Source organism: Staurois parvus, unplaced genomic scaffold (assembly GCF_062004578.1).
Source record: "Staurois parvus isolate SC_StPar_1 unplaced genomic scaffold, SC_StPar_1.0 ptg000688l, whole genome shotgun sequence".
In the NCBI taxonomy this organism is placed as follows: Eukaryota; Metazoa; Chordata; class Amphibia; order Anura; family Ranidae; genus Staurois; species Staurois parvus.
The window spans coordinates 365088-391952 of NW_028318484.1; the positions used below are offsets into that span (position 1 = coordinate 365088).

Below are 26865 nucleotides of genomic sequence, written 5' to 3' on the forward strand. Positions count from 1 at the left end.
TGCCGAAGTGAACAGCTTCTTCAAGGCTTCAAAAGCTTCCTGTTACTCTGGTGTCCATCTGAACCGGGTTCCCAGCTTGGTTAGCTGAGTAATGGGGGAGACCAGATCCGAGAAGTTCTTGATGAACTTCTGGTAAAAATTTGGAAAACCAATAAATCGTTGGACGCCTTTCCTGTCCGTGGGTTCAGGCCAATCCAGTATTGCAGCGACTTTCTGGGGATCCATCGCGACCCCCGCGGTGGAGATAATCAGGCCCAAGAAAGTAATGCTGGATTGTTCGAAACAACATTTCTCTGCCTTGGCGTACAACCCATGCTGCTGCAATCGCCCCAATACCCTCGCTACATGTATTCTGTGTTCCCCCAAAGAAGGGGAGAAAATCAAAATGTCGTCTAAATAGACGATAACAAAGACATCCAGGAAGTCCCTAAAAATATCATTCACAAAGTGTTGAAAAGTGGCCGGAGCATTGCACAACCCGAACAGCATGACCAAATATTCAAAGTGGCCGAAGCGGGTGCGGAAGGCCGTCTTCCACTCGTCCCCCTCCCTTATGCGAACCAAGTTGTACGCTCCCCTCAAATCCAGCTTTGTAAAAACCACTGCTGTTTTTAAACTTTGGAATAACTCCGGTACTAACGGCAGTGGGTAACGGTTCTTTATCGTGACCCTGTTCAACTCCCTGTAATCGATACATGGCCTTAAGGTTTTGTCCTTCTTTTCAACAAAGAAAATTCCCGCCCCCGCCGGTGAAGTGGAGGGGCGGATGAACCCCTTCTGGAGGCTGTCCTCGATATATTCCTTCAGGGCCCCCAATTCGAGCTCTGAAAGGGGGAAGATTTGCCCAAAAGGAATTTCTGAACCGGGTAACAGGTCAACGGGACAGTCATAAGGGCGGTGGGGGGGGGTAGAGTATCGGCTCCCCGCTTGCTGAACACATCTAGAAACTCATGGTAGGCTGCAGGTATTACCTGTTTTAATTCGGCTTCCCCCTCAGAGCACAGGAGGATTTGGGGGACCCCTGGGCCCGAAGTGCGGCAGTATACCCGACAGTATGGGGAAGGGAATGAGATTACTCCGGTCTCCCAGTCAATTTGGGGGTTATGGGCCCGTAACCATGGGAGCCCCAAAATGACTGGGAAGAGGGGTGAAGCTATAGCATCCAGGCGGAGCAGTTCCTGGTGCTGGCCGGCAATGACAGTGGCGATGGAGGGGGTTTCCTGGTTCACTACCCCTGATTTTATCCGGGAACCGTCGGCCAAATAAATATTGAACCCCTTCTGTTTCAATTGGAGAGGAATACCCTGCTGGTGAGCAAAATTAATGTCCAAGAAGCAGCTGCATGCCCCCGAATCAACTATGGCCGATACTTCCACGGTCCTTTCCGGAAGCTGAAAGGAAAGGGGCACCACTAAGTATTGGGATGGACTAACATTGCCAATGGACAAGGAAGAAGAGGTGCACTTACTCAGTTTCTGCGGGCAGGATCGTACCATATGACCAGCTTCACCACAGTAGAGGCACAGGTTCTGGGATCGTCTGCGCTGGTGTTCCTCTGGAGATAGTTTAGGCCATGCCAGGCCGAGTTGCATAGGTTCAGGGATATCTCCAGGTGGCCGGTTCTGGATGTTTGGCCTAGGTGCTTGACTGGGACCCTGAAATGACCCCCAGGGATTTCCATGACCCTGGCCGGACCTCTCAAACCTGCGTTCCCGCAGTCTACGGTCAATCTTAATAGTCAGTGCAATTAAGTCCTCTAAAGTCTCAGACACCTCCACCCGGGCGAGCTCATCTTTCAGGCCTTCTGATAGGCCTATACGAAACTGATGCAGGAGAGCAAACTCATTCCAGCGTGTGTCCCCCATCCAGCGCCTAAATTCAGACACGTACTCCTCCGCCGCTCGGTGGCCTTGCCGGAGCGTGTACAAAGTAGCTTCAGCAGAAGCTGCCCGCTGTGGGTCATCGTATAGGATGGCCATTGCGTCAAAAAAATTGTCAACCCAACTAAGGTGAGGGTCATTTTTTCCCCGCAGTCGGTGGGCCCAGTCTTGGGGTTCACCCTGCAGGAGGGAGATGACGAACCCCACCTTCATGGATTCAGTCACAAAGGTTCGTGGTTGCAACTCAAAATAGAGAAGATAGGACTCACGGAACGACCTGAAGCGTGTGCGGTCCCCGTGAAAACATTCCGGTAAGTATACTCGGGGTTCGGCCGCCGGGAGTGGGGCGGATGCCCCAGAAACCGGCACAGGGGCTGCTACGGCCGGGGGTGCGGGGACCACGGCCTGTGGGGCAGGAACGGATATAGTGCAGGTCTGGAAGTGATTCTCAATCTGCTGACATCTGTCCTGCAGGGCCGATACGGCCTGTGTCAAGTTAGACAGGTGCCTGCAGATCTCCTCAAGCGGCGAGGGCCCTCCTCTAGACTCAGTCATGGCCTTCTGGTACTGTAAGGGACCGCCTGGCGGTACCACTAGCTCTCCACTGAATAGGCGTCCCCAGCTCACGGAGTCTAAGTCCCAGGGTGCTTGTTCACCAGGGCCCCTGATGGTGGGGATGGACTTGGAGCCCCCCGAGACCAGGTCGTGGCTACTGGGTGCGTCCGTCAGTGGTAGTGGTATGCGCCAAGGGCTCCCACGGGGAAGAGTCTGATATGAGGAGGTCAGCAGACCCCACTGCACGGGATGGATGGATGGATGAGCAAGGTCAGACGGGCCGGGTCGGTAACAGAGAGGACGGCAAGGTACAAGGCAGCGGGCATAGAATGGTCGGGTCACACGCCAGGTCAGCAACAGCAGGTCAAATCCAATAGGGGGCATCCAGGAGAGAGGTCAGGCAAAGCAAGGGTCAGGGCAGGAGAAATACAGCAAGGTCAAGGCACAATCCGGGTCAGCAACTTACAATTTACAGGTTCGCAGATACAGGATACAGGTAAGACCAGAAGGCACTGAATGACAGCTCAGGGTCGTTTAAATATCCCGCCCTGCGCTGCCATTGGTGCCCAGCGGGCGGCCGCGGCTTCTACTGCGCATGCGCGAACTCGAACGCCGCGGCCGGCCCGGACCGGACCTAGTGCTCGAGTCCCTGCACAGGGCGGCACACTGCGCCTGCGCCGGGACACTCGCAGCGGGGATCGAGGGGATCCCTGACACAAAGGTTCATATACTTTTTCCTCCCTGCACTGTGAATGTTTACATGTTATGTGCAATAAAACCATGGCAACATCTAATGTTTGTGTAATATTATGTTCAGCAGACTGTGTTCTTCTATTGTTGTGACTTAGATGACGTTCAGAGCAATTTTATGCCCAATTCATGCAAAACTCCACGTAATTCCAAGGGGTTCACATACTTTTTCTTGCAACTGTACATGACATTATTACGTTTATAACCATGCAGATTTTACCATCGATGTGCTCCTTCTTTTTATTTTATTCTCTTTCAACGTGTTCTTTGTATATGTATATATGTGAAAATCAATAAAAATTGTTAATACAAAAAAAAAATATTTGCTGCTAATTACCCACCATGTGTGTCGAGTCTCTCTACTCTATTAAAGATCTGGCATGGTTACCCTATCTCATTCTTGGGCAGAGTCACGGCAATGAAAATTAATATTTTGCCTAAATTACTTTATCTACAGTGGGGCAAAAAAGTATTTAGTCAGCCACCAATTGTGCAAGTTCTCCCACTTAAAAAAATGAGAGGCCTGTAATTGGCATCATAGGTAGACCTCAACTATGAGAGACAAAATGAGAAAATCCAGACAATCACATTGGCTGATTTGGAAAGAATTTATTTGCAAATTATGGTGGAAAATAAGTATTTGGTCAATATCAAAAGTTCATCTCAATACTTTGTTATATATCCTTTGTTGGCAATAACAGAGGTCAAACGTTTCCTGTAAGTCTTCACAAGGTTGGCACACACTGTTGCTGGTATGTTGGCCCATTCCTCCATGCAGATCTCCTCTAGAGCAGTGATGTTTTGGGGCTGTCGCTGGGCAACACGGACTTTCAACTCCCTCCAAAGGTTTTCTATGGGGTTGAGATCTGGAGACAGGCTAGGCCACTCCAGGACCTTGAAATGCTTCTTACGAAGCCAGTCCTTTGTTGCCCAGGCGGTATGTTTGGGATCATTGTCATGTTGGAAGACCCAGCCATGTTTCATCTTCAATGCCCTTGCTGATGGAAGGAGGTTTGCACTCAAAATCTCACGATACATGGCCCCATTCATTCTTTTCTGTACATGGATCAGTCGTCTTGGTCCCTTTGCGGAGAAACAGCCCCAAAGCATGATGTTGCCACCTCCATTCTTCACAGTAGGTATGGTGTTCTTTGGATGCAACTCAGCATTCTCTCTCCTCCAAACACGACGAGTTGTGTTTCTACCAAACAGTTCTATTTTGGTTTCATCTGACCATATGACATTCTCCCAATCCTCTTCTGGATCCAAGCATCCAAATGCTTTCTAGCAAACTTCAGACGGGCCTGGACATGTATTGGCTTAAGCAGGGGGACACGTCTGGCACTGCTGGATCTGAGTCCCTGGCGGCGTAGTGTGTTACTGATGGTAGCCTTTGTTACGTTGGTCCCAGCTCTCTGCAAGTCATTCACTAGGTCCCCCCGTGTGGTCCTGGGATTTTTGCTCACTGTTCTTGTGATCATTTTGACCCCACGGGGTGAGATCTTGCATGGAGCCCCAGATTGAGGGAGATTATCAGTGGTCTTGTATGTCTTCCATTTTCTAATTATTGCTCCCACAGTTGATTTGTTCACACCAAGCTGCTTGCCTATTGCAGATTCAGTCTTCCCAGCCTGGTGCAGGTCTACAATTTTGTTTCTGGTGTCCTTCGACAGCTCTTTCGTCTTCACCATAGTGGAGTTTGGAGTGTGACTGTTTGAGGTTGTGGACAGGTGTTTTTTATACTGATAACAAGTTCAAACAGGTGCCATTGATACAGGTAATGAGTGCAGGACAGAGGAGCCTCTTAAAGAAGAAGGTACAGGTCTGTGAGAGCCAGAAATCTTGCTTGTTTGTAGGTGACCAAATACTTATTTTCCACCATAATTTGCAAATAAATTATTTCCAAATCGGCCAATGTGATTGTCTGGATTTTTTTTCTCATTTTGTCTCTCATAGTCTACCTATGATGCCAATTACAGGCCTCTCTCATCTTTTTAAGTGGGAGAACTTGCACAATTGGTGGCTGACTAAATACTTTTTTGCCCCACTGTATTTAGAGCACTCCCAATCCCTGTCTTGAAAACGTTCCTAGATCACTTTCAACGGATGATTAATAATTTTATTTGACGTAACAAACATCCCCGGTTTACCTCATCGGTTCTATACTGGTCCCAATGGACGGGAGGCCTTGGTCTTTCCAATTTTTGGCTTTACTACCTGTCGGCCCGTTTTGCACAATTATCACAATGGGCGATTATTAATTCCCAGATCCCGTGGATCAGATTTGAATCTCAAGCTATATGTCCATTTTACTTACCAGGCATATTGTGGTCCAAAATCCCCCTTCGCTCGTTAAGTACTCATAATTCCATTGTTGCCCAACCACTGATGCTTTGATCCCGACATAAACTTAAATTAAATCTGGTCTCCTCTGTCTCCCGAGGTGCATCATTTTTTGGTGAACCGAATTTTATTACAGCATTTTCCTCTCCACAGGCATTCCGTTGGTGGTACGATAGATCCTTTATCAGGTTCTCTGACTTTCAAAGAGGAGGATCTTATATTACCTTTGAGATGCTGTGCATACTTTTTGATATTCCGCTTTGCGAATATTATCGTTATCGACAAATTAGACATTTTTTTAATTCACATTTTGGCCTTATACCTTCATCTCCAATTTCGTTTTTCGAACGCATTAGCCGTGACTCTCCTAGTGGCAAGGGTCTTATCTCTGATTTGCATCACCAACTCCTGGTTAGTTCCTTTCCCACACCCCCTCTATATAGACAAAAATGGGAAGCTGATAGTGGTATCACCTTTTCGGTTAAGGATTGGAATACCATGGTGGATAACATACGTAAGAGCTCTAGATCCCTCTCTGTTCGTGAGACAGCCCTCAAGGTTTTAACCAGATGGTATTATACCCCATCTAGACTACACGTCCTGTATCCACAGACATCCCACCTATGCTTCCGGGGTGGTGGCCTTACTGGTACTTTGGTGCATACATTCTGGGCTTGCCCAATCCTCTCCTGGATGTGGCGCACGATCTCTGAGGTAGTTTCTGCACTGGTGTGTACCCTGGTACATCTGACTATGCAGTCCTGTCTATTGGGAGCTCATATCCCAGGGGTTCAGACTGAGGTTATGAGGCTAATCCATACTATTTGTATATCCACCCTGTGGGCTATCGCCCTACACTGGAAATCTATCACAGTACCATTGGCCTCTGTTCTACATAGAGTTGATGCTGTGTTGCTCATGGAACAAATTCATGATACCTTACTGGACAAGATGCACTCATTTGATAGAAAATGGGAAATTTGGAAAACTCATAGACATTTACTACATGACTAAGGGCATTCCATATTTGGGTTGATTGACTTACTCTGTTGATGGATGTATAACTCTGCCTACCTCTTTAGTTATATTTCCCATGTACTTAAGCTCTATTCTCTTTTCTTTTCTCTTCACTTTTTTTTCACTCTATATGATTGTGCCTTTTTGAAATGTACAATTCAATTGTGCCTTGTTGCTATTTTACATACCGTTTGAAGCTGTAATGTCATTTTATAGTCTATTTCTTGAAAAATAAAATCGTTTGTAAACAAAAAAAGGCATTTAATTCATACTTTAATTTTGCTACTCATTTTTATGTGCCAATGCTGCTTAAAGTAATATCAGTATGCTACTGTAGCATGTCACATTTTGTGCTATAGAGCATTTTCATTTTTATCTTGTAATTTTTTTTGTGGAGATAGATATGGGATCGCAACCATTTTGGACCAGGTAGACTTCCTGGGGAGTTGTGGGTGTCTAATGTGACCACCCTAACAGCACTGTTGACCAATCTGACCAAGGGTTGGAATTTGGTCATCATTCAGGAGAATGCAGTAGAATGCAGATGCTGGAAAGACCTTCCTGGAGCTACTATGTCAACATCCTGTTCTAAGATCTCACAATTTCTCAAAGGCATTTGTCCTTTAGACAGGTGCCTCCAATATGGGACTTGGGGCTGTTCTATCACAAGACATCCATGGAGAGAAACTTCTTATGGTCTTTCTTAGTTGGAAACAAGCTGCGGATAAGAAAAATTAGGTGGTGGTAGAGTGCACGCTGGGCTATTAAGTGGGCCTTAGTTACCCTGGTACTATATATTGCAAAGGAGGTTCCAGCTGGTTTACCATCATTCTCCTTTAACATGGAAGTGACAGAAAAAGAGACAAATGCCCAGACACCCAGTGCTGCCTGGCCCTACAAAAGTTTTGTAAAACCCAGAAACTTCATCAAATTGTTAATTCTCTTTACTGGGTCTAATATTTTAGTTTCACTGGTGTCTTTACCTTCTTCAAGTTATTATTATACAGGATTTATATAGCGCCAACAGTTTGTACAGCGCTTTACAAAATGAAGGTACACATTACAGTTACAATACAATTTGGTACAAGTGGAAACAGAGGGCCCTGCTTATTGGAGCTTACAATCTCGGTTAAGGATAGGCTATGTACTAACCAAAAGGGATGTCTATTGGATGGCATGTATGCATCTCCTCTCCTTCCACCTCTTAAACAGGAGACACAGCAAAAGTTAAGAAATGAGAGGGCTGATTAAAGGAGAAGTCCACCTTTGGAATCCAGCTCAGTGGACATGAGCATTGGTTTTGCTGTTGAAAAGCCTGTTGAGTCAAATAAGACCATTTTGCATCACAAAGCCTGTTGTCATGTGATACTGCTGACATTTAAACTGACAACTTTTCAATTGAGAGTAGACATATGCTCACTGGCAACTTTACAGGTATCACCAGTGGCATGCCTTGAATGCAACTGTTTTGGGAAACTGTTAAATGAGTGGGTTTAGTACTTTACAGCCAAGAAACCTGCCATCCTAGCATCACGCTGCACATGTGATCTGTTCTGACAGCAGCCATTTGATGACATTACAGTTTGGTTGAGTACACAAGTACGCAGTTATTTATGGCATGCCTTTAAACATAACTGTTTTTGGGAAACACTTAAATTGGTGGGTTTAATTCTGCCAAGTGTTAAAATAAAGGCTGGCATACCAATTGTGAAAACCCAACATGACATGTTGGAGTGAATGGATTATGAAACGTAATTTGCCTGCACTGAAAACCCCCCCCAAAACATGGCAATGTAATTGATGTAGAAAAGCCTTGGGAGGGACACTGCAGCAATGCAGAACACTCAGTAATATCAACAGGTATTTACTGACTTGTTTTTACTGTGCCTGATTTACCAAAGAGTGAAGGTGTGAACTGAACTTGTGCTCACTGTAAATATTCATTTAAAAAAGGAACTTCAAGTTTCCCTGCACATAAAAAAAAAACATTAAATAACCTCTCCAGACATCAGAGGTCCATTTAAAAAGCATTCACATTCTCTCATTTTATACTTGAGAAAAAACATGCGAACAAAATAAGCCTTCTATTTATTATTTATTTCAGGTACTTCTATAGCACTGTCAATTTACGCAGCGCTTTACACATATATATATATATTGAACATTCACATCAGCCCCTAACCCTCAAGGGGTGTACAATCTAAGGTCCCTAACTCACACTCCAGGGCCAAATGAAGGAATGCTGAATATAGGGTTTAAAGGACCCAGTTAGTGTGAAAATGTGTGTGAAATGCCGAATCTGTCCCACAGAGAGAGCGGGCTGGATCGGGTAAGGAAAACCAGCATAGTGAGGTTTTATGAGAAGGGAGCAATCAGGGAAGTGCCCAAAATTTGCGAGATGCTCTTTCAACTGTATCACCAGTCTGAGATTCTGTTCTAAAGGGTTGCTTTATGATGGCATTCAAAGTCAGGTAAACCCACTCTACTCATTTTTACAAGAAAGATCATTTTCAATCTGGGTCATTTATTCCCCCAAACAAACTCCATTAGCTGAGCTCAAAGTTGGGTGAAAAAAGTTTAGGTGGGGTGATTGGTATGGCATTAAAAATGTAGAGGAGGCATGAGAGAGTATGCATTGTCTGTGTTAATTTGACTACACCAGGACACATTTCTGGTTTTTCACTGGGTCAAGTCTTGTGCAATTTCAGCCAATAGTCTATGATAGTTAAGATGATTGAGTAGAGATGTCGGTCAGAAGGGATGCAAGTTCCAAGATAGCTTATGAAGTCTTTCATCCTAAAGTGTACACATATACAGGTTTATAGGTGCAGTTAATGCTCAGCATTGATCATGGATTGAAATGATACTATTGTAACAATTTCTATCTTTAGAGAAACAAAAAATCAAAAATCATCCGAAGAAATGTTCAGATGATATGGGTCCTTCTAATGCTGCCATAAATTGGCAGGAACCTACCTTTTTGTTATAAAGGTCTCTTTTAAATATGTTTATTTAAAGGTAATGAGGTACTCAGGATATGCCTGGTCATCATGAAACACAACAAACATGGTTGGTTTGGTTTCGTCATTTGTTAAGCTGTCAAAGACATCAAAAGTATAATTAGCTTGACGGCAGGGTGTGGCTTTCATACCACTTTGCCCTTTTGTATATTTACCAACTAGCACTTTTGCTAGGTACATAAATCTCTCTCCAGTATTTGGATCTGGGGGAGAGTATTGAAGTTGGGCTGAATAACTAGCATCCACAGCAAAGTATACTCCATTTCCATAGCAAGCAGCTGTGAAAAAAAAAAAAAGATTATTTAGATTAGAATTCTGGGTGCATAATCTATTTTGCAGTATATGTATATGTAACAGAGAAACTATTGAAGTATTAGTAATAACAAAACAAGAAAGGAAAATTAATCAGAGAAGTTCTTGGCAGAAATGAGCAGTGGGATTAGGCTCTGGGGTCAAACAAGATTCTTGCTTTAAAGGAAACGTATGGGGACAGAAACATGGAAACTGCCATTAATCACTAGATTTTAAAGATTCTTGAAATCATTAGAGATGAGAGTAATACAGGATTCTTATAGTCCTAATAATTCCTGTTAGTTGCATAATTCTTGGGATATGCCCTTTGAGCCCATTAAACATGCTACCTTTTCCTAAGAAAATTTTTACCAATAAACTTTATACATTATGGATTTATATGAATCGTGCTTCTGTAATCCCTAAAATTTTAAACCACTACTCCCAAGTTTATGATCATAGCTTGCTGATCAGCTGCCTATGTTTGGAAAGATCCCACACGCTTTTGGGATACTTACTATAACTTCAACAGAAACAAGCTCCCCACCACCTTATCTTTCCACTGTAGCTTTTAAAAGCCTTGGGGCTGCATTCCTGATCCTAACATTTTCACTCTACTAGAAATGTAGAACTTTCTACTACTACTATACTTCTAGTGAGTATATACATCTGGCTTGAGAAAGAGAGCCTGAGAAGGCTCAAGACGTTATGACGTGATGCCCTTATGAGTCTATATGCTACATTTGTGTTTCATATGTATTTATATGTTTTTCAAAATTCAGTGTGCAGCCAGGGCTGGTGCTACCACTAGGCAAACTAGGGTGCAGGCCCGGCCGTTGGTTTCCCTATTCTCCGCCATGGCCGGATGTAGGTGACTGCTGGGATGGGATACACCCCAAATTTCAGTTGTGCCCCCCAGGTCAGTCATTCCATGGATGCGGTGCCTGGCCTCTGAGTGCCTTCCCCCATCCCCACACTCACAGCTGGGACAAAGGGAGAGCAGCATGGAGCAGTGAAGCCAGCCAAGGAGAAATGACAGAGCTGGGAGGTGCAGGTTGTGCTCTTCTCTCCTGTCAGTGGAGTGATACTCCATAAAGCAGATTACACAGGATTGCTCTTACATCTGCATGTTCAGTATTTGATTTATTCCCTGGCTCCCTACTGCCTAGAGATGAGCGGTCAATGAGGAAGATGGGGTGAGGTAGTCAAAATGTGTAAAGCCCGATCCAAGAGCGACACTGTGTCATGTACTGTATGGAGGATCGCTACACTGACAGGAGTTAGAGCACAACACAACCCGCACCTCTACCTACCTGATTTCTTACCAGTAAGTTTGAGGGCGGGGTTACAGGCCAGGGGAACTGTACACAATTAAAGGGGGAGGGGTAACAATCATTCGTGTTGAGATGAGGTTTGTGCAGGAGGGAGGATGGGGGCTATTTGTGCTGGGAAGGATAATGGGGATGATGAAGGGGGGGGGGGGGGTATTTGTGCTAGAAGGGATGGAGGGAGTGTGCTAGGAGTAGGAGGGAGTTTGGGGGGAGGGTAAGGTGAGATGATTTTATACTGGGAACGCTAATTTGGAGAGGCTTTAGCTAGAGAGGGGATTTGAGGGAATTTTTCCTAGGTGGGGGGGATTGAATGAAGAAGATTGATGCTGGGAAGGGGGATTGGCGGATTTGTGATAGGGGAAGGGAATTGGTGGGGAATTTGTGATAGGAAAATGGATTGGGGGGATTTGTGTTGGGAGAGGGGATTTATGTTAGGATGGGGTATTGGTTTGGAATTTGTACTAGGAGGGGGATTGGGGGGTTGTGCTAGGAGGGAGGATTGGGGGGAGATTTGTGCTAGGAGGGAGGATTGGGGGGAGATTTGTACTAGGGGGGGATTAGAGGGGTTGTTCTAGGAGGGGGGATTTGGGTGGAAATGTGTGCTAGATGAGGGGATTGGGGGGAATCTGTGCTAGTAGAGGGAAATGGTGGGGGGGTATTTGTGCTAGGAGAGGGGCATTGTGGTGGATTTGTGTTAGGAGGGGGATTAGGGGGACAATTGTGCTAGGAGGGGGACTGGGAGTGGTTTGCTAAGAGGGGGGATTTGGAGGGGAGGGAAGAGTTGTTCTGGGAGGGGTACTTTGGAGGGGCTTGTGCTAGTAGGATTGATTTAGGGGAATTTATGCTAGGAGGCAGGTTTGGGGGGATTTAGGCTAGGAGGGGGGATTTTGGGGAGTTGGAAAAATTGAGGGGAAAGAGGATGTGTGCTAGGAGGGGTGAAGTAGGACTACAGGTGAAGTTTTAGGGGTTTTTTTTTTGGGGGGGGGAGTGTGCACGTAGCTGGTCTTGCCTAAGGCACAAATATTCTAGCACCAGCCCTGGGTGCAGAACATCTTGCTTTAAAGCCCAGGTTTTGTCAGGAATTTAAAAGCAAAAATCACAACAAGGGATATTATCTACAGTCAGTGGGATGTGTTCTTAGTACTGCTATATTTTCTACTAACTGAAATCCCCCCCTCCATTGATCCTTCCCCACCGACCTCTGCTGCCATAATCTGCTGATGTTGTGGGGATTAATAGAGCTGACAGAGCTCTTACTGCCACTTATTAAGAGTTCCTGACTATGTCCACCCTTTTCAGCCAGCTCTCCCATTCATAAAAAGCGTACTAAGGTATTTTGAGCAAATGTTTATAAACTATAAACTTTCTGTTAACCATAAATGACATGACTGGTATTAACTACTGTAAAAAACCACAATACCCAAAACTGTAAATAGTTTAAGCATTGAAAACCTTTAGAGCCCATAAAACAGCACTTCACTACCTCACCAGTGGTGGATGCCTATTTCTGGAGTACCTATTCAAATTGCTTGCTCAGCAGACAATTTAAAACAAGGACCTCTCAAATTTAGGTCTCTGGGAGCACATCAGGGGTTGAATCTCTGTTTCATTCTTTCAGGACAAGAAGCAACGCGTCTTCATTTTCAGGCATGTCAGCTGATGGGGTTCAGCAGGCTCCACAGCGGGAACATAGACCTGAGCTGGGTGATCATTGGGCTGTGTAATATTGTCAGGATCCATGGCTTTTCCTGGGAGTGTTTGAGATAACTATGGAAGAGCAGGAGTCAGCCAAACTGAACCTCTTGTGGCAGAGATACTTGAACAGGTTTCCCAGAAACATCCTGTGGGCCTCCACAGAGATCTTGATGGGCTTCGGGAGTTTATGGTGTAGTCGTCTCAGAACTCCAGACACCTTATTCCCATAGTGTTTACAAATTTCCTTGCTTGTGTACAACTTTACATCAGGTGTTGTTTCCACTCCCAAATCCTGGACGTCAGAGTGTGTTCAAGTTTTTCTGTGGGCACTGTGGCCCATAGGTCTGTGGGCCCTAGAGAGTACAGCCAAACATAACATGGTAGAGCAAAAGGCCTGTTGAGCATTGTACTGTATGGTTGTACTTCCAGACCACTTTGCCAAAGTAGTGGGTCCATTTCCTTTGTTTCTCACAAGCCAAGTCTTCTCAGCAGTTGTAACAGAGTGTGCTTAAACCTCTCACACTGCCCATTGCCTTGTGGGTAGTATGGGTTAGTGCTCAACGTTTTATTGCTTAGAGAGTATCACTGTTCTTGGAAGAACGCAACCGGATCCCTGGTGTAAATGTAATTTCTGTGGGCTGCCAAAGAAGGCTGAAGTTTTACTGCCTGGATTGTGATCTTGTCGATTTCATCGTGGGTCAGTACTATGACTGCAAACTTGGTAAAGTGGTCTGCCATAGCTATTACATGATGATATCTGTCTTTTGATATGTCAGGTCAGTACTTCTGGGGAGTAGATGTTTGCCAAGTCAGAGGTGGAATCTGGGCTTTAGCTCCCTTTTTTAAAACTGAACAGACCACACAGTGTTGACAGATTTACATAGTTCCAGTTAGTCAGGTTGAAAAAAGACACAAGTCCACTTAGTTCAACCAATTGAAAAAATAAATACATTGAAAACCTTCATATGCAGAACCCTATACCCACAACCTCTGACCCAGAGGAAGGGAAAAAAACCCTTATTGCAATTTAATTGCAAATTGCAGTCCAATTTATTCCATAAGGGAAAAAACCTTCCTGATCTCCTAAGGCAACCAGATATTTCCTGGATTAAACATCTCTGGTAGTCTGGTTGCAAAGAATGCGTCATTTGTACTTGTTATGACCTTAAAGTGAACAACGTTGTAACAAGTTGATATCCCCACTTAAATGTCTTTTTGTCAATGGGCAATAAATTTAGTTCAGCTTATCTTTCCTCATAGCTGAGGACCTCCACACCTGTCAATTCGGTTGCCCTTCTCTGCTCTCCAGGTCCCCAGTACCATTTTTATGAACTCATGACCACAAAAGAACTACATATTCCAGAAGAGGTCTTATCAATGCTTTGCACTGGGGAAAGATTATGTCTGGAGTATATACCACTTTTACTACAAGAACATTTTTTTGCTTTCTTTAGAAACTGCAGCTTGTCATTACATGTTATTAAGTCCATGATCTACCAGAACACCCAGATCCATCTCAGTCATTCACTTGAACTCAAGTTGTACTCAACTTAGATTGTATGATGCACACATGTTTTCGCCTTCAAGTGCATAACTATACCTTTTATCAGCATTAATTCCCATTTGCCACATTAAGTGGTAGCAAAACCTCTGTCTCAAGTAACAGTCTCAAGCAAGTAAGAAGTAACAGCTAGCAAAAAGCAATTCAATCAATACAGTATATGTTAACAGATTCGCACCACAGGCTGTTATATGTGGACATACAAGCAGATTGCATCACCTAAAAATATGAGGCAATTTCTTCCCACAGAGAAACAATAAAGAATTGCACCAAAGCTTTCATACTTTTTTGTACAAGCTGATAATGGTGAGGTAAAAATTTGGCAGATTGCTTCTGCAAAAGAGAATTTATTCTATTTTTACAGTGTGTTAAATTTACACTATTCCTATTCTGCACTCTCCAGAGAAGACGTCCTGTTTCACCTGATCCACCCCTTACACGCTACACCACTGGGCGTGGCTTCATCAGAGGTATTGATCAGGTGACACCATGCCCAGTGGTGTAACGTGTATGAAGAGCAACTGATTTGGTTGAACACCACCAACTCCCCTAAGTCTGTCCTCATACCTTACTTAGATCATTTATGGACAGCTGATACCTGAAAGAGTTAAAACTCTTCTGGTTTGCCTCAGAAGATCCTGTAAGCTAAGGTACCTATCCAGGAAGCACTGCACCACCAGAACATGTGCCTGGAAAGGCATACGAGTGAACTTTCCCTGCTGAAATGCACACAGCAGGTTGGTACCATTGTTGTGCACAACCTTTCGTGGCAAATGATGGCATGTGGTAACCACCTCTGGACAAACTATTTTTTTTGGATTACTACCAGCGATCTTTGTGGTTTTCCAAGAGGTGAGGCTGCAGCAAGAAGTAGGTCAGGAAACTGAGCGGACAGGCCTCACAAATGATTGTTGCTTTACCTACTACCCACAATTTCTGTTCTCAGCCCATTCCCAAATAAAGGGACATGGTAGTCTGCAGCACCAATCATTCCCTTTTGCTTTTTGTTTATATGCATAAATATGATTTACAAAGACAAATAGACTGTTAACTTTACAAGGCAATTTTCCCCAGAAGTTAAAGTAAAACTAAAGGCAAAAATGTTTTGGTTTTGGATAGACTGGAGAAGCATTATATTGCTTGTCAGTTTTTATTGCCCTCCTAGCATTGAGGAGATTCACCCTGTTTGCTACCATTATCATCAAAAGTGAAAGTAAAAGAAAATCCCAAATTTTGGGTTGTCCCTAGAAAAGTAATAGAGGGGAAATCTTCCAATGGGGACACTTGTTCTGGTTACCTGGGAGTTCCCAGGAAATGTACTTAATTTGCAGGGATTTCCTCCCACTTCCTATTTGGCTATGGGAAAGGAGGTGAAGCGAAGTCTTCTCAATGGGACACAGATGGCAAAAAAGAAAAATCTGACAAGGGTCATAACCCTCCCTTGCTCTATCCAAAATGAAGAAAAATGTTTTCCCTATAATTCCATTATAAGGAATGTAGTGAAGCTCTGCTGATTTCTTGCACTCCTTTCCTCCCCCCCCTCACTTCCTCTTCCCTTTTCCCCCTTCTCCTGGTTTTCCTTTCTTCCATTCCTCTGCCCATTTGTGACCTCCTGACTGATTTAGTGCTGGTTGATTGAAAGCTTGTTCTCCTGTCTTGTAAGACATTGTTTTTTTAGCTTTTTTTCATTTTGCTTATTTTTATATAGAATACAGTAAATGTTTTTAACTAGAGGATTAGGCTTTTGTAGGGTTGTTTGTGGCAGTTTGTGTGTATGGACTGTATATATATGTATGTATATATGTGGGGGTTTTTTGCCTCAGAAAAAACGGACAGCCCCAGCCCCAAAACCCCCCTCCCCTCACACCTTTCAAACTGCATCAATTAGTGGGTGGTCAAATTTCACTAACAGTGGGAGGGTCTTAAATGGGCATTAAATACCAGGAGTGCATTACATACCGAGTGCAGAGTTCAGGAGTGCGCTACACACAGAGTGCAGAGTTCACCCTTCTTCTACAGCTGTTTACTTCTGCATCCCCCCATCCACATCTCACTTTCACCCCTCTTCAGCTATGACTTCTGCATGCAACTCCCTTTCCACTGCCCCATCTTTTCCCCCTATTAAAAGCTCCACCATCCCCCACATGTCTTTTGTTGCTGTATAAAGATGAAGCACCCAGCCAGCTCTAGTACCTTCACACACTTACACACACACACACACAGTAGGTGGCTGCACCTCTCTCACTTGCAGGAAGATCATCCAGTAGGGTGTTGGCATCTGCACTGCACCCCAGGCACCTGCATCTCTCTTGTCCCCAATCAGTTCCAGCTGAAAAAAAAGGGTTTTGCGTGTGTGTGTGTGTGTGTGTGTGTAAATATATAGAAATATCAAATTTTTTTTCTTGCATTCGACATGTAATAGTTTATTTTCATTTTTTTTTAATTCTGTTTTCAGTTCCTATTTACCTTTTGTGCTTGTGTATGCATGCCTCTAAATTGTCAATTAATATTCATTTTTGCTATACCACACGTGAGGTTTCTGAGTGTGGTTGATTTTCAGGGGCTTGGACTCATGTTATACAGTACATTTTTTATTCACTTGTCTGTTTAAATTTTCTGAGTGGTTTATTCACACCAATATTGAGGCAGCTGATAATGGCATTTATTCCCCTACCACCAGCAGACCCCCACCTCCATGATTAAGCCCCGGGGGTGGGTGAAACATGTTTGGGGCATGACTTGAATAAATCTAGCTGAGGCTGTTTTTACCTGCTAACCTCTTGGGCTGAGTGAGGTGTGCAGCGGCCGGGCTATTTTTTCAGTCTGAAGTACTATCAGTCTGAAGATGTTTCTTCTTAAGTACAACAAGAATCTTACCATGTTCCCCTGCAAAACTCCTGTTAAAACCACTGTAGTTGATGGACTGACAGTTTTGTGGTTCAGTGCCATGGAAGAGATCACGTTCATTCACACCATCAGGCCCATTCTTCATGATCATGAATTCTTTCCTCATTATGTAAGCGGTGTATTGATACTTGTGCTGGATCCTCTCAACCTGCCAAAAAATGTATTTAAAGCAATCTTTATAAACTATTTTAAACCTTTAGTGGTACTTATGCTTGTTGCTTAATTGTAAAAGTTTTTTTTCTTAAAGTAGACATTTTGGCATATTTTTTTTCCCCGTAAGCACTTTATTAGGACTTCACATTTCAATCCAAGCAAAGAAGTATACTTTGGAGGATAGTACATCAAATCTTTGAGAAATAATGTGATCACAATGTATATCTAGTACACATTCTGCAATAAACAGGTCAGCAGTAAATAACACTGGAGATAATAAAAACCATAGGTGAACATAAAGGAAGGAAAAAAAAACTAGCACAGAAATAGGGGACACAGAAAAAAAAGATTCAGGCTCCAGGGACTGGAGACATGAGATTACATGTCTTCAGGGCCAGCTAGGTAATAAACTCACACAAATTGCTTCTTGAAAAATCAAGCTGGCTACAGCTATCAAAATGGTCCCCCCTTGCCTATCACACAAGAGAAGAGTAATTCCCTGGTAGCAAATGATGTGTTGCAGGGGTGAAGAACAGGTACAATAATGCATGTTGCACAAATCTTCTCATTAGACCCGGCACAGAAGAAAGAAAGCAATAAGAGAACTGAACCAGGGAAAGAGAAGACCTCAAAGAGAAGCAAGAAAGAATGGGGAGGGACAAAAACAATGTGGAAAATAACAACAAAAGAGGCCACCCATCTCTCCCCACCACTCATCCCCGCCTCGCGTCTGGACTGCCCAAATGCCTACAATGAAAATAGAGAAGCAGTGGAAGAGAGCTAGCTCAGATCATGAAGCTAGTCTATCATCATGTGCCAAATCATAAGGGTCCTCAATCTTAACAGTGATCCAGTCATTAGAAGGGACTGGTATGCGGGAGTAATTTAAAAGTGCTTCCAATATGCCCACACCTTTGTAAATCTAGAGATTCTATCATGTGAAATATGGATTAGTTCTTCCATCTTTGATATGCATGCAATTATCATAAGCCATTCCTTCACAGGAGGGGTTTGTTTAGAGCGCCAATTGCCCGGAAAACACAGCCTGGCTGCATTAATCATATGTATCACCACTACTTTATGATATAAGTGAGTAGCCAGAGAGGAGAGATGAAGATACTTAGCTGAAGAAAAATTCTAACTGAAGCACTGAAAACTCTACATCCACTCCTGAACTGCTCTTCAGAAAGGCTGTATCTCTGGGCATGTCCACCATATATGGAGTAGAAAGCTCTCCTTCTCACATCTCCAACATTGGTTGTGTTTGATGGAGACATTTTTTATAGTATGTGTCCTTGTCATGTACCTGATCAGAGGCCGGAATGCTGAGAGAGCTCCCTTTGCGGCTGAGTGTAGAACACCCCTAAAGGTAAGAACAGGGGATGCTTGGCCCAGAGAAGCACAGGTTGCCAGCTGGCTGAAGCCTGAAGAGCTTGGATGAAGAGCTGCAGAGCTGATGTTCCCCAGACATGGCAGGCAGAACTTGGCAGCAGGTATATGTTCCCCAGACATGGCAGGCAGAACTTGGCAGCAGGCAGGGATTAGAGTCAAAGTCAGGCCAGAGGTCATGCACAGGAGATCAATCAGAAGCCGAAGCAAGGTCAGGAGCAGGCCGAGGGTCAAACACAAGAGAACATGTAGGAGCGAGCTCAGGAGAGGTCATACACAGGTGGTCATGCAGCAGAAGAGTCAGTAAAACAAGCCAGGGGTCAGAGCCAGGAGAGATCAGACTGGTCAGAGGCAATCTGGGTCGGCAATGGGAAATCAGATAATCACAAGGCAAAGGTACAGGAACACAGGGGGCTGCCGATCATCCACCAACTAGTGGTCAGAGCTGCAGTCTTTTTAAAGGCAAATGGGCACCAGAAACTATGGTGCCCTGCACGTGCACCGCACATTCGCATCCGCTGATTCACGCATTTGCGCACCCACGTGCACGATCGTGCCCTGCATGTGCCTATGGGCATGGGAGTGCACAACCTGTGGCCATGCTGGGTATTGGTGACAGTACCCATCTTTTTTCGCTTGATCTTCTGACAGTCCAGCACCAGCCGCGAATGGTGGCTTGCACGCGCCCCCTACCTGGAAATGTATATATACATGATTTTGCACACCCCTGCTGCACTGTAGCAGTATATCTGCTATAGGGCGGCGGGAAAGTGGTTAAAGTATAACTAAGGGAAAAACTTTTTTTTTTTGGTTAAATTGCAGAAGAATTAGAACATCTGACAATTTTTATTGCTGCCTGCAGGGCTGCTGACAAGGTAGTACAGCCGGCCCTCCTCTACCGGACCTGGAGCCCATAAGTTGAAAAGGGGGGGCAGCTGTACTGCCTAGTGCTGTTGTGGATCCCCCTTCAGCACTGCTGGCTTTCTCCCTCCATCTGCTCTGCAGGGGATTTGGTCCAAATATTTGCCAATTGGCCAAATTTTGCCAGGACAGTCCCTTTTATTTAGGGACATGCCGGATTTTGGGTCATGATTTTGGAGCAGTGGGGGCAGCTGCAGAACCTGTGACTTTGCCATCGAATTTGTACACTGCCGGGTGTGAAACTCCCCCTTCGTCTCCTCCCCTCCTTTCCCCGTGGTTGGTAGTGTTATCTCTTGCCAGCATGAAAGAGCGAGGAAGGAAGAAGTTCTCCGTCTGCTCCACCTTCTTCCGGAATCCTGACCCCTGCTCTGCCCCTCTCCCACACTGTGCTCTGTGTACTGTTAACTCCAGTGCTGGCTGCAGGGCTTGAAAAGAGTAGTGCTTCTACTGGAGGGGGCTGGTGAAGAGTGAAGCTACAGAAATTCAGGATTTGGAGAGGGGGTGAATGTGCCAGAAGTCAGCCTAAAACGTCTAGGTAGACACCAGCTGCCAATGCAGTGCTGGAGCTAAGGGCCAGTGAATACACCTGTTTTCAGCTGACAGACATCTCTGGCCAGCCATTTCTATATGCCATCCCTAAGGCCCCATTGACACTTTGCATAGTGGAAACATGTTTTCCCGTTTGTTTTTTTCTATTTGCTTGTTTTTTGCACATAGGGCAGCCCAGTCACTTGATAAGGCTGCCCTGTGTATGACAAATGTATATAGAAGCTCTAGAACCTTTTCAGGTATGCAGCTTTGCAAGTTTGCCACATGACAAAACACGGGTCTGCTAACCACATTTGAGGTGCCATTAACAATTCATAGCACCACAAGCACTATGTGCATTTGCAGTGCATTTCTGAAATGCACTGCAAGACACGTGTTTCCCGTGCACTTTGTCGCACATTCAGTAAATGCCAAGTGTGAATGCGGCCTAAGGATTCTTTCAAATGGGCAGCTGAGCCATGGATTTACCGCCATCCCTGGCTGCACACCCAAATCCTAAGAATACAGTCAGACAGGGCTGTATACATGCTGTAGCTCTGATGCTTTACTTTGCAGTCTGTGTTTAAAAATGCTGTAGTTATGGAATTTGACAGGTAGTACCACCTGTCAAACTACCCATTGAGTTCGATGGGGTTGCTTTCTAACTGCAAGCCAAACACTTGGCTCAAGGTTACAGCACAGTCTCACAATGTAAAAATGCCATTCAGCAAAAAGTTGTAAAAAAAAATGACAGGAGGCAGTGGTAGTGAGCGTATAATTTCTACTATGGCTGCAAAGCATGGCATCACAACTAGAGATGAGCGAATCGAAGTATCCGAAGTGGAATTCGAGTCGAATATCGGAAAAATTTCGATTCGTGCCGAATCCGAAAAATAGCCTAATTCGGACGCGCGAATCGAAATTTTTCAGAAAATGGCGGCTGACATCTGCGGCGACGGAGCGGGGATGTCTGGGAAGGCGCGCAGACAAGGCGCGCTGACCCATAATGCATTCCTCAACTACATGTGATCGCATCAGCCAATCAGCAGCCAGCCAGCCAGCACTGTGTAATGGTCGAGCTATAAATAGCGGCCATTTTGGAATTCTTCATTTGCCTGCAGTTATTGAACAGAGGCAGACCGCTCTGTACTAGGGACAGGGACAGAGTTAGGGCCACAGAAACGATAATTGGGGACAGAGAAAAGTTACTTAGGGACAGAGAACCATTACTCAGGGACACAGACTTGTTAATGAGGGCCACAGAATCGTTATTTAGGGACAAAGAAACGCTAGTTAGGGCCACAGAATTCATACTCAGGGACAGACAGAATTGTTACTCAGTGCCAGAGAATTGTTACTTAGGGCCACAGAAACGTTATTAGGGCCACAGAATTTTTACTCAGGGACAGACAGAATTGTTACTGAGTGCCAGAGAATTGTTACTCAGGGACAGACAGAATTGTTACTGAGTGCCAGAGAATTGTTACTTAGGGCCACAGAAACTTTACTTAGGGCCACAGAATTTTTACTCAGGGACAGACAGAATTGTTACTGAGTGCCAGAGAATTGTTACTCAGGGACAGACAGAATTGTTACTGAGTGCCAGAGAATTGTTACTCAGGGCCCCAGAAACTTTACTTAGGGCCACAGAATTTTTACTCAGGGACAGACAGAATTGTTACTGAGTGCCAGAGAATTGTTACTCAGGGACAGACAGAATTGTTACTGAGTGCCAGAGAATTGTTACTTAGGGCCACAGAAACTTTACTTAGGGCCACAGAATTGTTACTCGCACAGACACAGAATTGTTACTCGCACAGACACAGAATTGTTACTGAAGGCCACAGAACTGTTACTTAGGGCCACAGAATTGTTACTCGCACAGACACAGAATTGTTACTCGCACAGACACAGAACTGTTACTGAGGGCCACAGAACTGTTACTTAGGGCCACAGAATTGTTACTCGCACAGACACAGAATTGTTACTCAGGGCCACAGAACTGTTACTTAGGGACAAAGAAACGCTAGTTAGGGCCACAGAATTCATACTCAGGGACAGACAGAATTGTTACGGAGTGCCAGAGAATTGTTACTCAGGGCCACAGAAACTTTACTTAGGGCCACAGAATTTTTACTCAGGGACAGACAGAATTGTTACTGAGTGCCAGAGAATTGTTACTCAGGGACAGACAGAATTGTTACGGAGTGCCAGAGAATTGTTACTCAGGGCCACAGAAACTTTACTTAGGGCCACAGAATTTTTACTCAGGGACAGACAGAATTGTTACTGAGTGCCAGAGAATTGTTACTCAGGGACCCAGAAACTTTACTTAGGGCCAAAGAATTTTTACTCAGGGACAGACAGAATTGTTACTGAGTGCCAGAGAATTGTTACTCAGGGACAGACAGAATTGTTACTGAGTGCCAGAGAATTGTTACTTAGGGCCACAGAAACTTTACTTAGGGCCACAGAATTGTTACTCGCACAGACACAGAATTGTTACTGAAGGCCACAGAACTTTTACTTAGGGCCACAGAATTGTTACTCGCACAGACACAGAATTGTTACTCGCACAGACACAGAATTGTTACTGAAGGCCACAGAACTGTTACTTAGGGCCACAGAATTGTTACTCGCACAGACACAGAATTGTTACTCGCACAGACACAGAACTGTTACTGAGGGCCACAGAACTGTTACTTAGGGCCACAGAATTGTTACTCGCACAGACACAGAATTGTTACTCAGGGCCACAGAACTGTTACTTAGGGACAAAGAAACGCTAGTTAGGGCCACAGAATTCATACTCAGGGACAGACAGAATTGTTACGGAGTGCCAGAGAATTGTTACTCAGGGCCACAGAAACTTTACTTAGGGCCACAGAATTTTTACTCAGGAACAGACAGAATTGTTACTGAGTGCCAGAGAATTGTTACTCAGGGACAGACAGAATTGTTACGGAGTGCCAGAGAATTGTTACTCAGGGCCACAGAAACTTTACTTAGGGCCACAGAATTTTTACTCAGGGACAGACAGAATTGTTACTGAGTGCCAGAGAATTGTTACTCAGGGACAGACAGAATTGTTACTGAGTGCCAGAGAATTGTTACTTAGGGCCACAGAAACTTTACTTAGGGCCACAGAATTGTTACTCGCACAGACACAGAATTGTTACTCGCACAGACACAGAATTGTTACTGAAGGCCACAGAACTTTTACTTAGGGCCACAGAATTGTTACTCGCACAGACACAGAATTGTTACTCGCACAGACACAGAACTGTTACTGAGGGCCACAGAACTGTTACTTAGGGCCACAGAATTGTTACTCGCACAGACACAGAATTGTTACTCAGGGCCACAGAACTGTTACTTAGGGACAAAGAAACGCTAGTTAGGGCCACAGAATTCATACTCAGGGACAGACAGAATTGTTACGGAGTGCCAGAGAATTGTTACTCAGGGCCACAGAAACTTTAATTAGGGCCACAGAATTTTTACTCAGGGACAGACAGAATTGTTACTGAGTGCCAGAGAATTGTTACTCAGGGACAGACAGAATTGTTACGGAGTGCCAGAGAATTGTTACTCAGGGCCACAGAAACTTTACTTAGGGCCACAGAATTTTTACTCAGGGACAGACAGAATTGTTACTGAGTGCCAGAGAATTGTTACTCAGGGCCACAGAAACTTTACTTAGGGCCACAGAATTTTTACTCAGGGACAGACAGAATTGTTACTGAGTGCCAGATAATTGTTACTCAGGGACAGACAGAATTGTTACTGAGTGCCAGAGAATTGTTACTCAGGGCCACAGAAACTTTACTTAGGGCCACAGAATTTTTACTCAGGGACAGACAGAATTGTTACTGAGTGCCAGAGAATTGTTACTCAGGGACAGACAGAATTGTTACTGAGTGCCAGAGAATTGTTACTCAGGGACAGACAGAATTGTTACGGAGTGCCAGAGAATTGTTACTCAGGGCCACAGAAACTTTACTTAGGGCCACAGAATTTTTACTCAGGGACAGACAGAATTGTTACTGAGTGCCAGAGAATTGTTACTCAGGGCCACAGAAACTTTACTTAGGGCCACAGAATTTTTACTCAGGGACAGACAGAATTGTTACTGAGTGCCAGAGAATTGTTACTCAGGGACACATAATCGTTGAATTAAAGAGTATGTCAGACAACATGCAGAGGAGTGGCAGAGGAGGCAATTTTTTAGGAGCGAGCAGACGTGGCAGCAGAGGAAGGGGTCGAGGCAGCACTATTCGCAGCCAGAGGCCAGTGCTCCCGGTGTCATCCAGCGGTCGTGTCTCCACCGACAACCCTGCCGTCATTGATTGGTTGGCTCGGTCGTCTTCCTCTTCCCAGGTCACCTCTGACACCTACAGCCAACGGTCGGTGGGTACGTCAGACACAACCGTTAGTTGGCATGGCCCGGGAGCAAGCCCACTGAAATCACATGTCCTCTACCTGCCCCTGTCCTTTGCTGTTCCCTCACCAAGCGAAGTATCGCATGCTGTGGGCTCAGCCCCACTGTACAGTGAGGAACAGCTAACAGAGGGCGGTCAGGAACGGGGGGAGACATCGGCCTTTTCAGCAGCCAGGCGAAGAAGTACTGGCGAGGAGAGTGGCTCTGTAGCCGGTCTAGAGACAGGTCTGTCTCCTGACCCAGACGCAGCCGAGGGGGCTAGTAGTGAGGCGGAGACCGTACCTGATGATGAGGAGGTTGATCGCACTTGGCTGCCTCGTCGTCATCAGGCAATTTCTTCCGCATCATCAGGAGAAGAGGGTGCCAGCTTGGCAGCGAGCGAAACAGTCGGTGGGTTGCCCAGGAGGCAGCAGGGTCGCATCAGTGTCAGTGGAGCCAAACGGCCACGGAGTAGAGCACCAGCTCCACTGCAGCCTACCACCACGGCCAGTAGTGGTGCCGGTGCGCACAGAGGAAGTAGCAGTCAGCCAGTGAGGAGTAGCGGGGGCAAAGTTTCCTACTCGGTGGTGTGGCAATTTTTCGTCAAGCCGCCCGAGGAAGTAAACGTAGCCGTATGTCGACTATGTGGCCAGAAATGCAAGCGTGGCCAGGGGGCCCATGTTGGGACTACAGCGTTGCGTCAGCATATGCAGCGTCACCATTCATTGGCCTGGGAAAACCGTGATAAAGATACGGCGGTTCTGCCTGCCCCAGCCCCCGCTCCATCACCCGCTCCGTTACTTGCTCCGTCACCCGACGTCGTCAATCACCCTCTATCAGCCAGTCAAGGCTCCAACACCTCTGCTGAGGGGAGTTGTCGCTCGTTGGCATCTTCCGCTCGTTCAGATGCTCCTTCTCCTGCTACTCCTCTCCTCGGATTCCGTCAACAGTCTTTCTTGGAATCCGTTTCCAAGAGACAACAGTTTGCGAGCACGCACCCGACGGTGCAAAAGCTGAACGTCCTCCTGTCCAAGTTGCTGGTGCTGCAGTCCCTCCCTTTCCAACTGGTGGACTCAGCACCTTTCCGAGAAATGATGGCTTGTGCCGCGCCGCGGTGGAGAGTGCCAAGCCGTCATTTCTTTGCCCAAAAGGCAGTGCCAGCCCTGCATTCACATGTAGAAGAGATGGTGGGCCAGTCTTTGAGCATGTCGGTCTCTGCCAAAGTGCACGGCAGCGCCGACGTGTGGAGCTGTAACTACGGTCAGGGACAGTACATGTCATTTACGGCCCACTGGGTGAACGTGGTGCCGGCACAGCCGCACCAGCAACTGGGACAGGTCACGACGCTTTTGCCTCCACGTTTGCACGTCCTTGGTCCAGCAAACATGTCCGCCTCTACCACCTCTTTTTCCGCCGTGTCCTCAGCCGCCACCCCCGTGCCAAGTCCCATTACCCGACCGGCATATCACATGTGCAGGGCGCAACGGTGTCACGCTGTGCTGCACCTGGTATGCCTTGGCGAACGTAGTCACACAGGGGAGGAACTGCTGAGTGTAATGAACAGAGAAATCGACAGATGGCTGTCTCCGCGCAAACTTAAAATCGGAACCATGTTGACCGACAACGGAAAGAACATGGTGTCTGCTCTGCGTCAAGGAAGGTTGTGCCATGCGCCATGCATGGCTCACGTGTTCAATCTGGTTGTCAAGCGGTTCCTAAAATCCACCATCCCACTGCAAGACATCCTTAAAATGTCACGTAAACTGTGCATGCATTTCAGCCATTCCTACACCGCAAAGAACACCCTCATTGAGCTGCAGCGGCATAACGGAATTCCACAGCATCGCCTGATCTGCGACGTTGCAACAAGGTGGAATTCAACCCTACACATGTTAGACCGCCTTTACGAGCAGCGAAAGGCCATCACCGATTTCCTTATGTTACAAGCGGATAAAGGTACTCCCCTGTGTAACTTAGATGTCAGCCATTGGCAGCTCATGCGTGACACCTGCCGCTTGCTCAGGCCCTTTGAGGAGGCCACGCTATTCGTGAGTCGGCAGGACTATGGGATGAACGACGTCATTCCTCTGTTGCACGTCCTGGA

The 26865-nt window shown here is 45.5% G+C and overlaps 1 protein-coding gene across 2 annotated transcripts in view; it reads right to left on the reverse strand.

Annotated features, from left to right (window-relative positions):
- Positions 1-8627: 8627 nt before the first annotated feature.
- LOC149447415 (protein mono-ADP-ribosyltransferase PARP14-like) overlaps positions 8628-26865 on the reverse strand; it is a 152037-nt gene continuing 133799 nt past the window's right edge. For both annotated transcript variants that reach the window (XM_089652607.1, XM_089652606.1), the window contains exons 14-15: positions 17321-17498; positions 8628-9843 (exon numbers count right to left, since the gene is read on the reverse strand). In XM_089652607.1, coding sequence (XP_089508733.1) covers positions 9554-9843; positions 17321-17498 — 468 coding nt within the window. In that variant the 3' untranslated portion in view covers positions 8628-9553. The remainder of the gene's footprint in view (positions 9844-17320; positions 17499-26865) is intronic.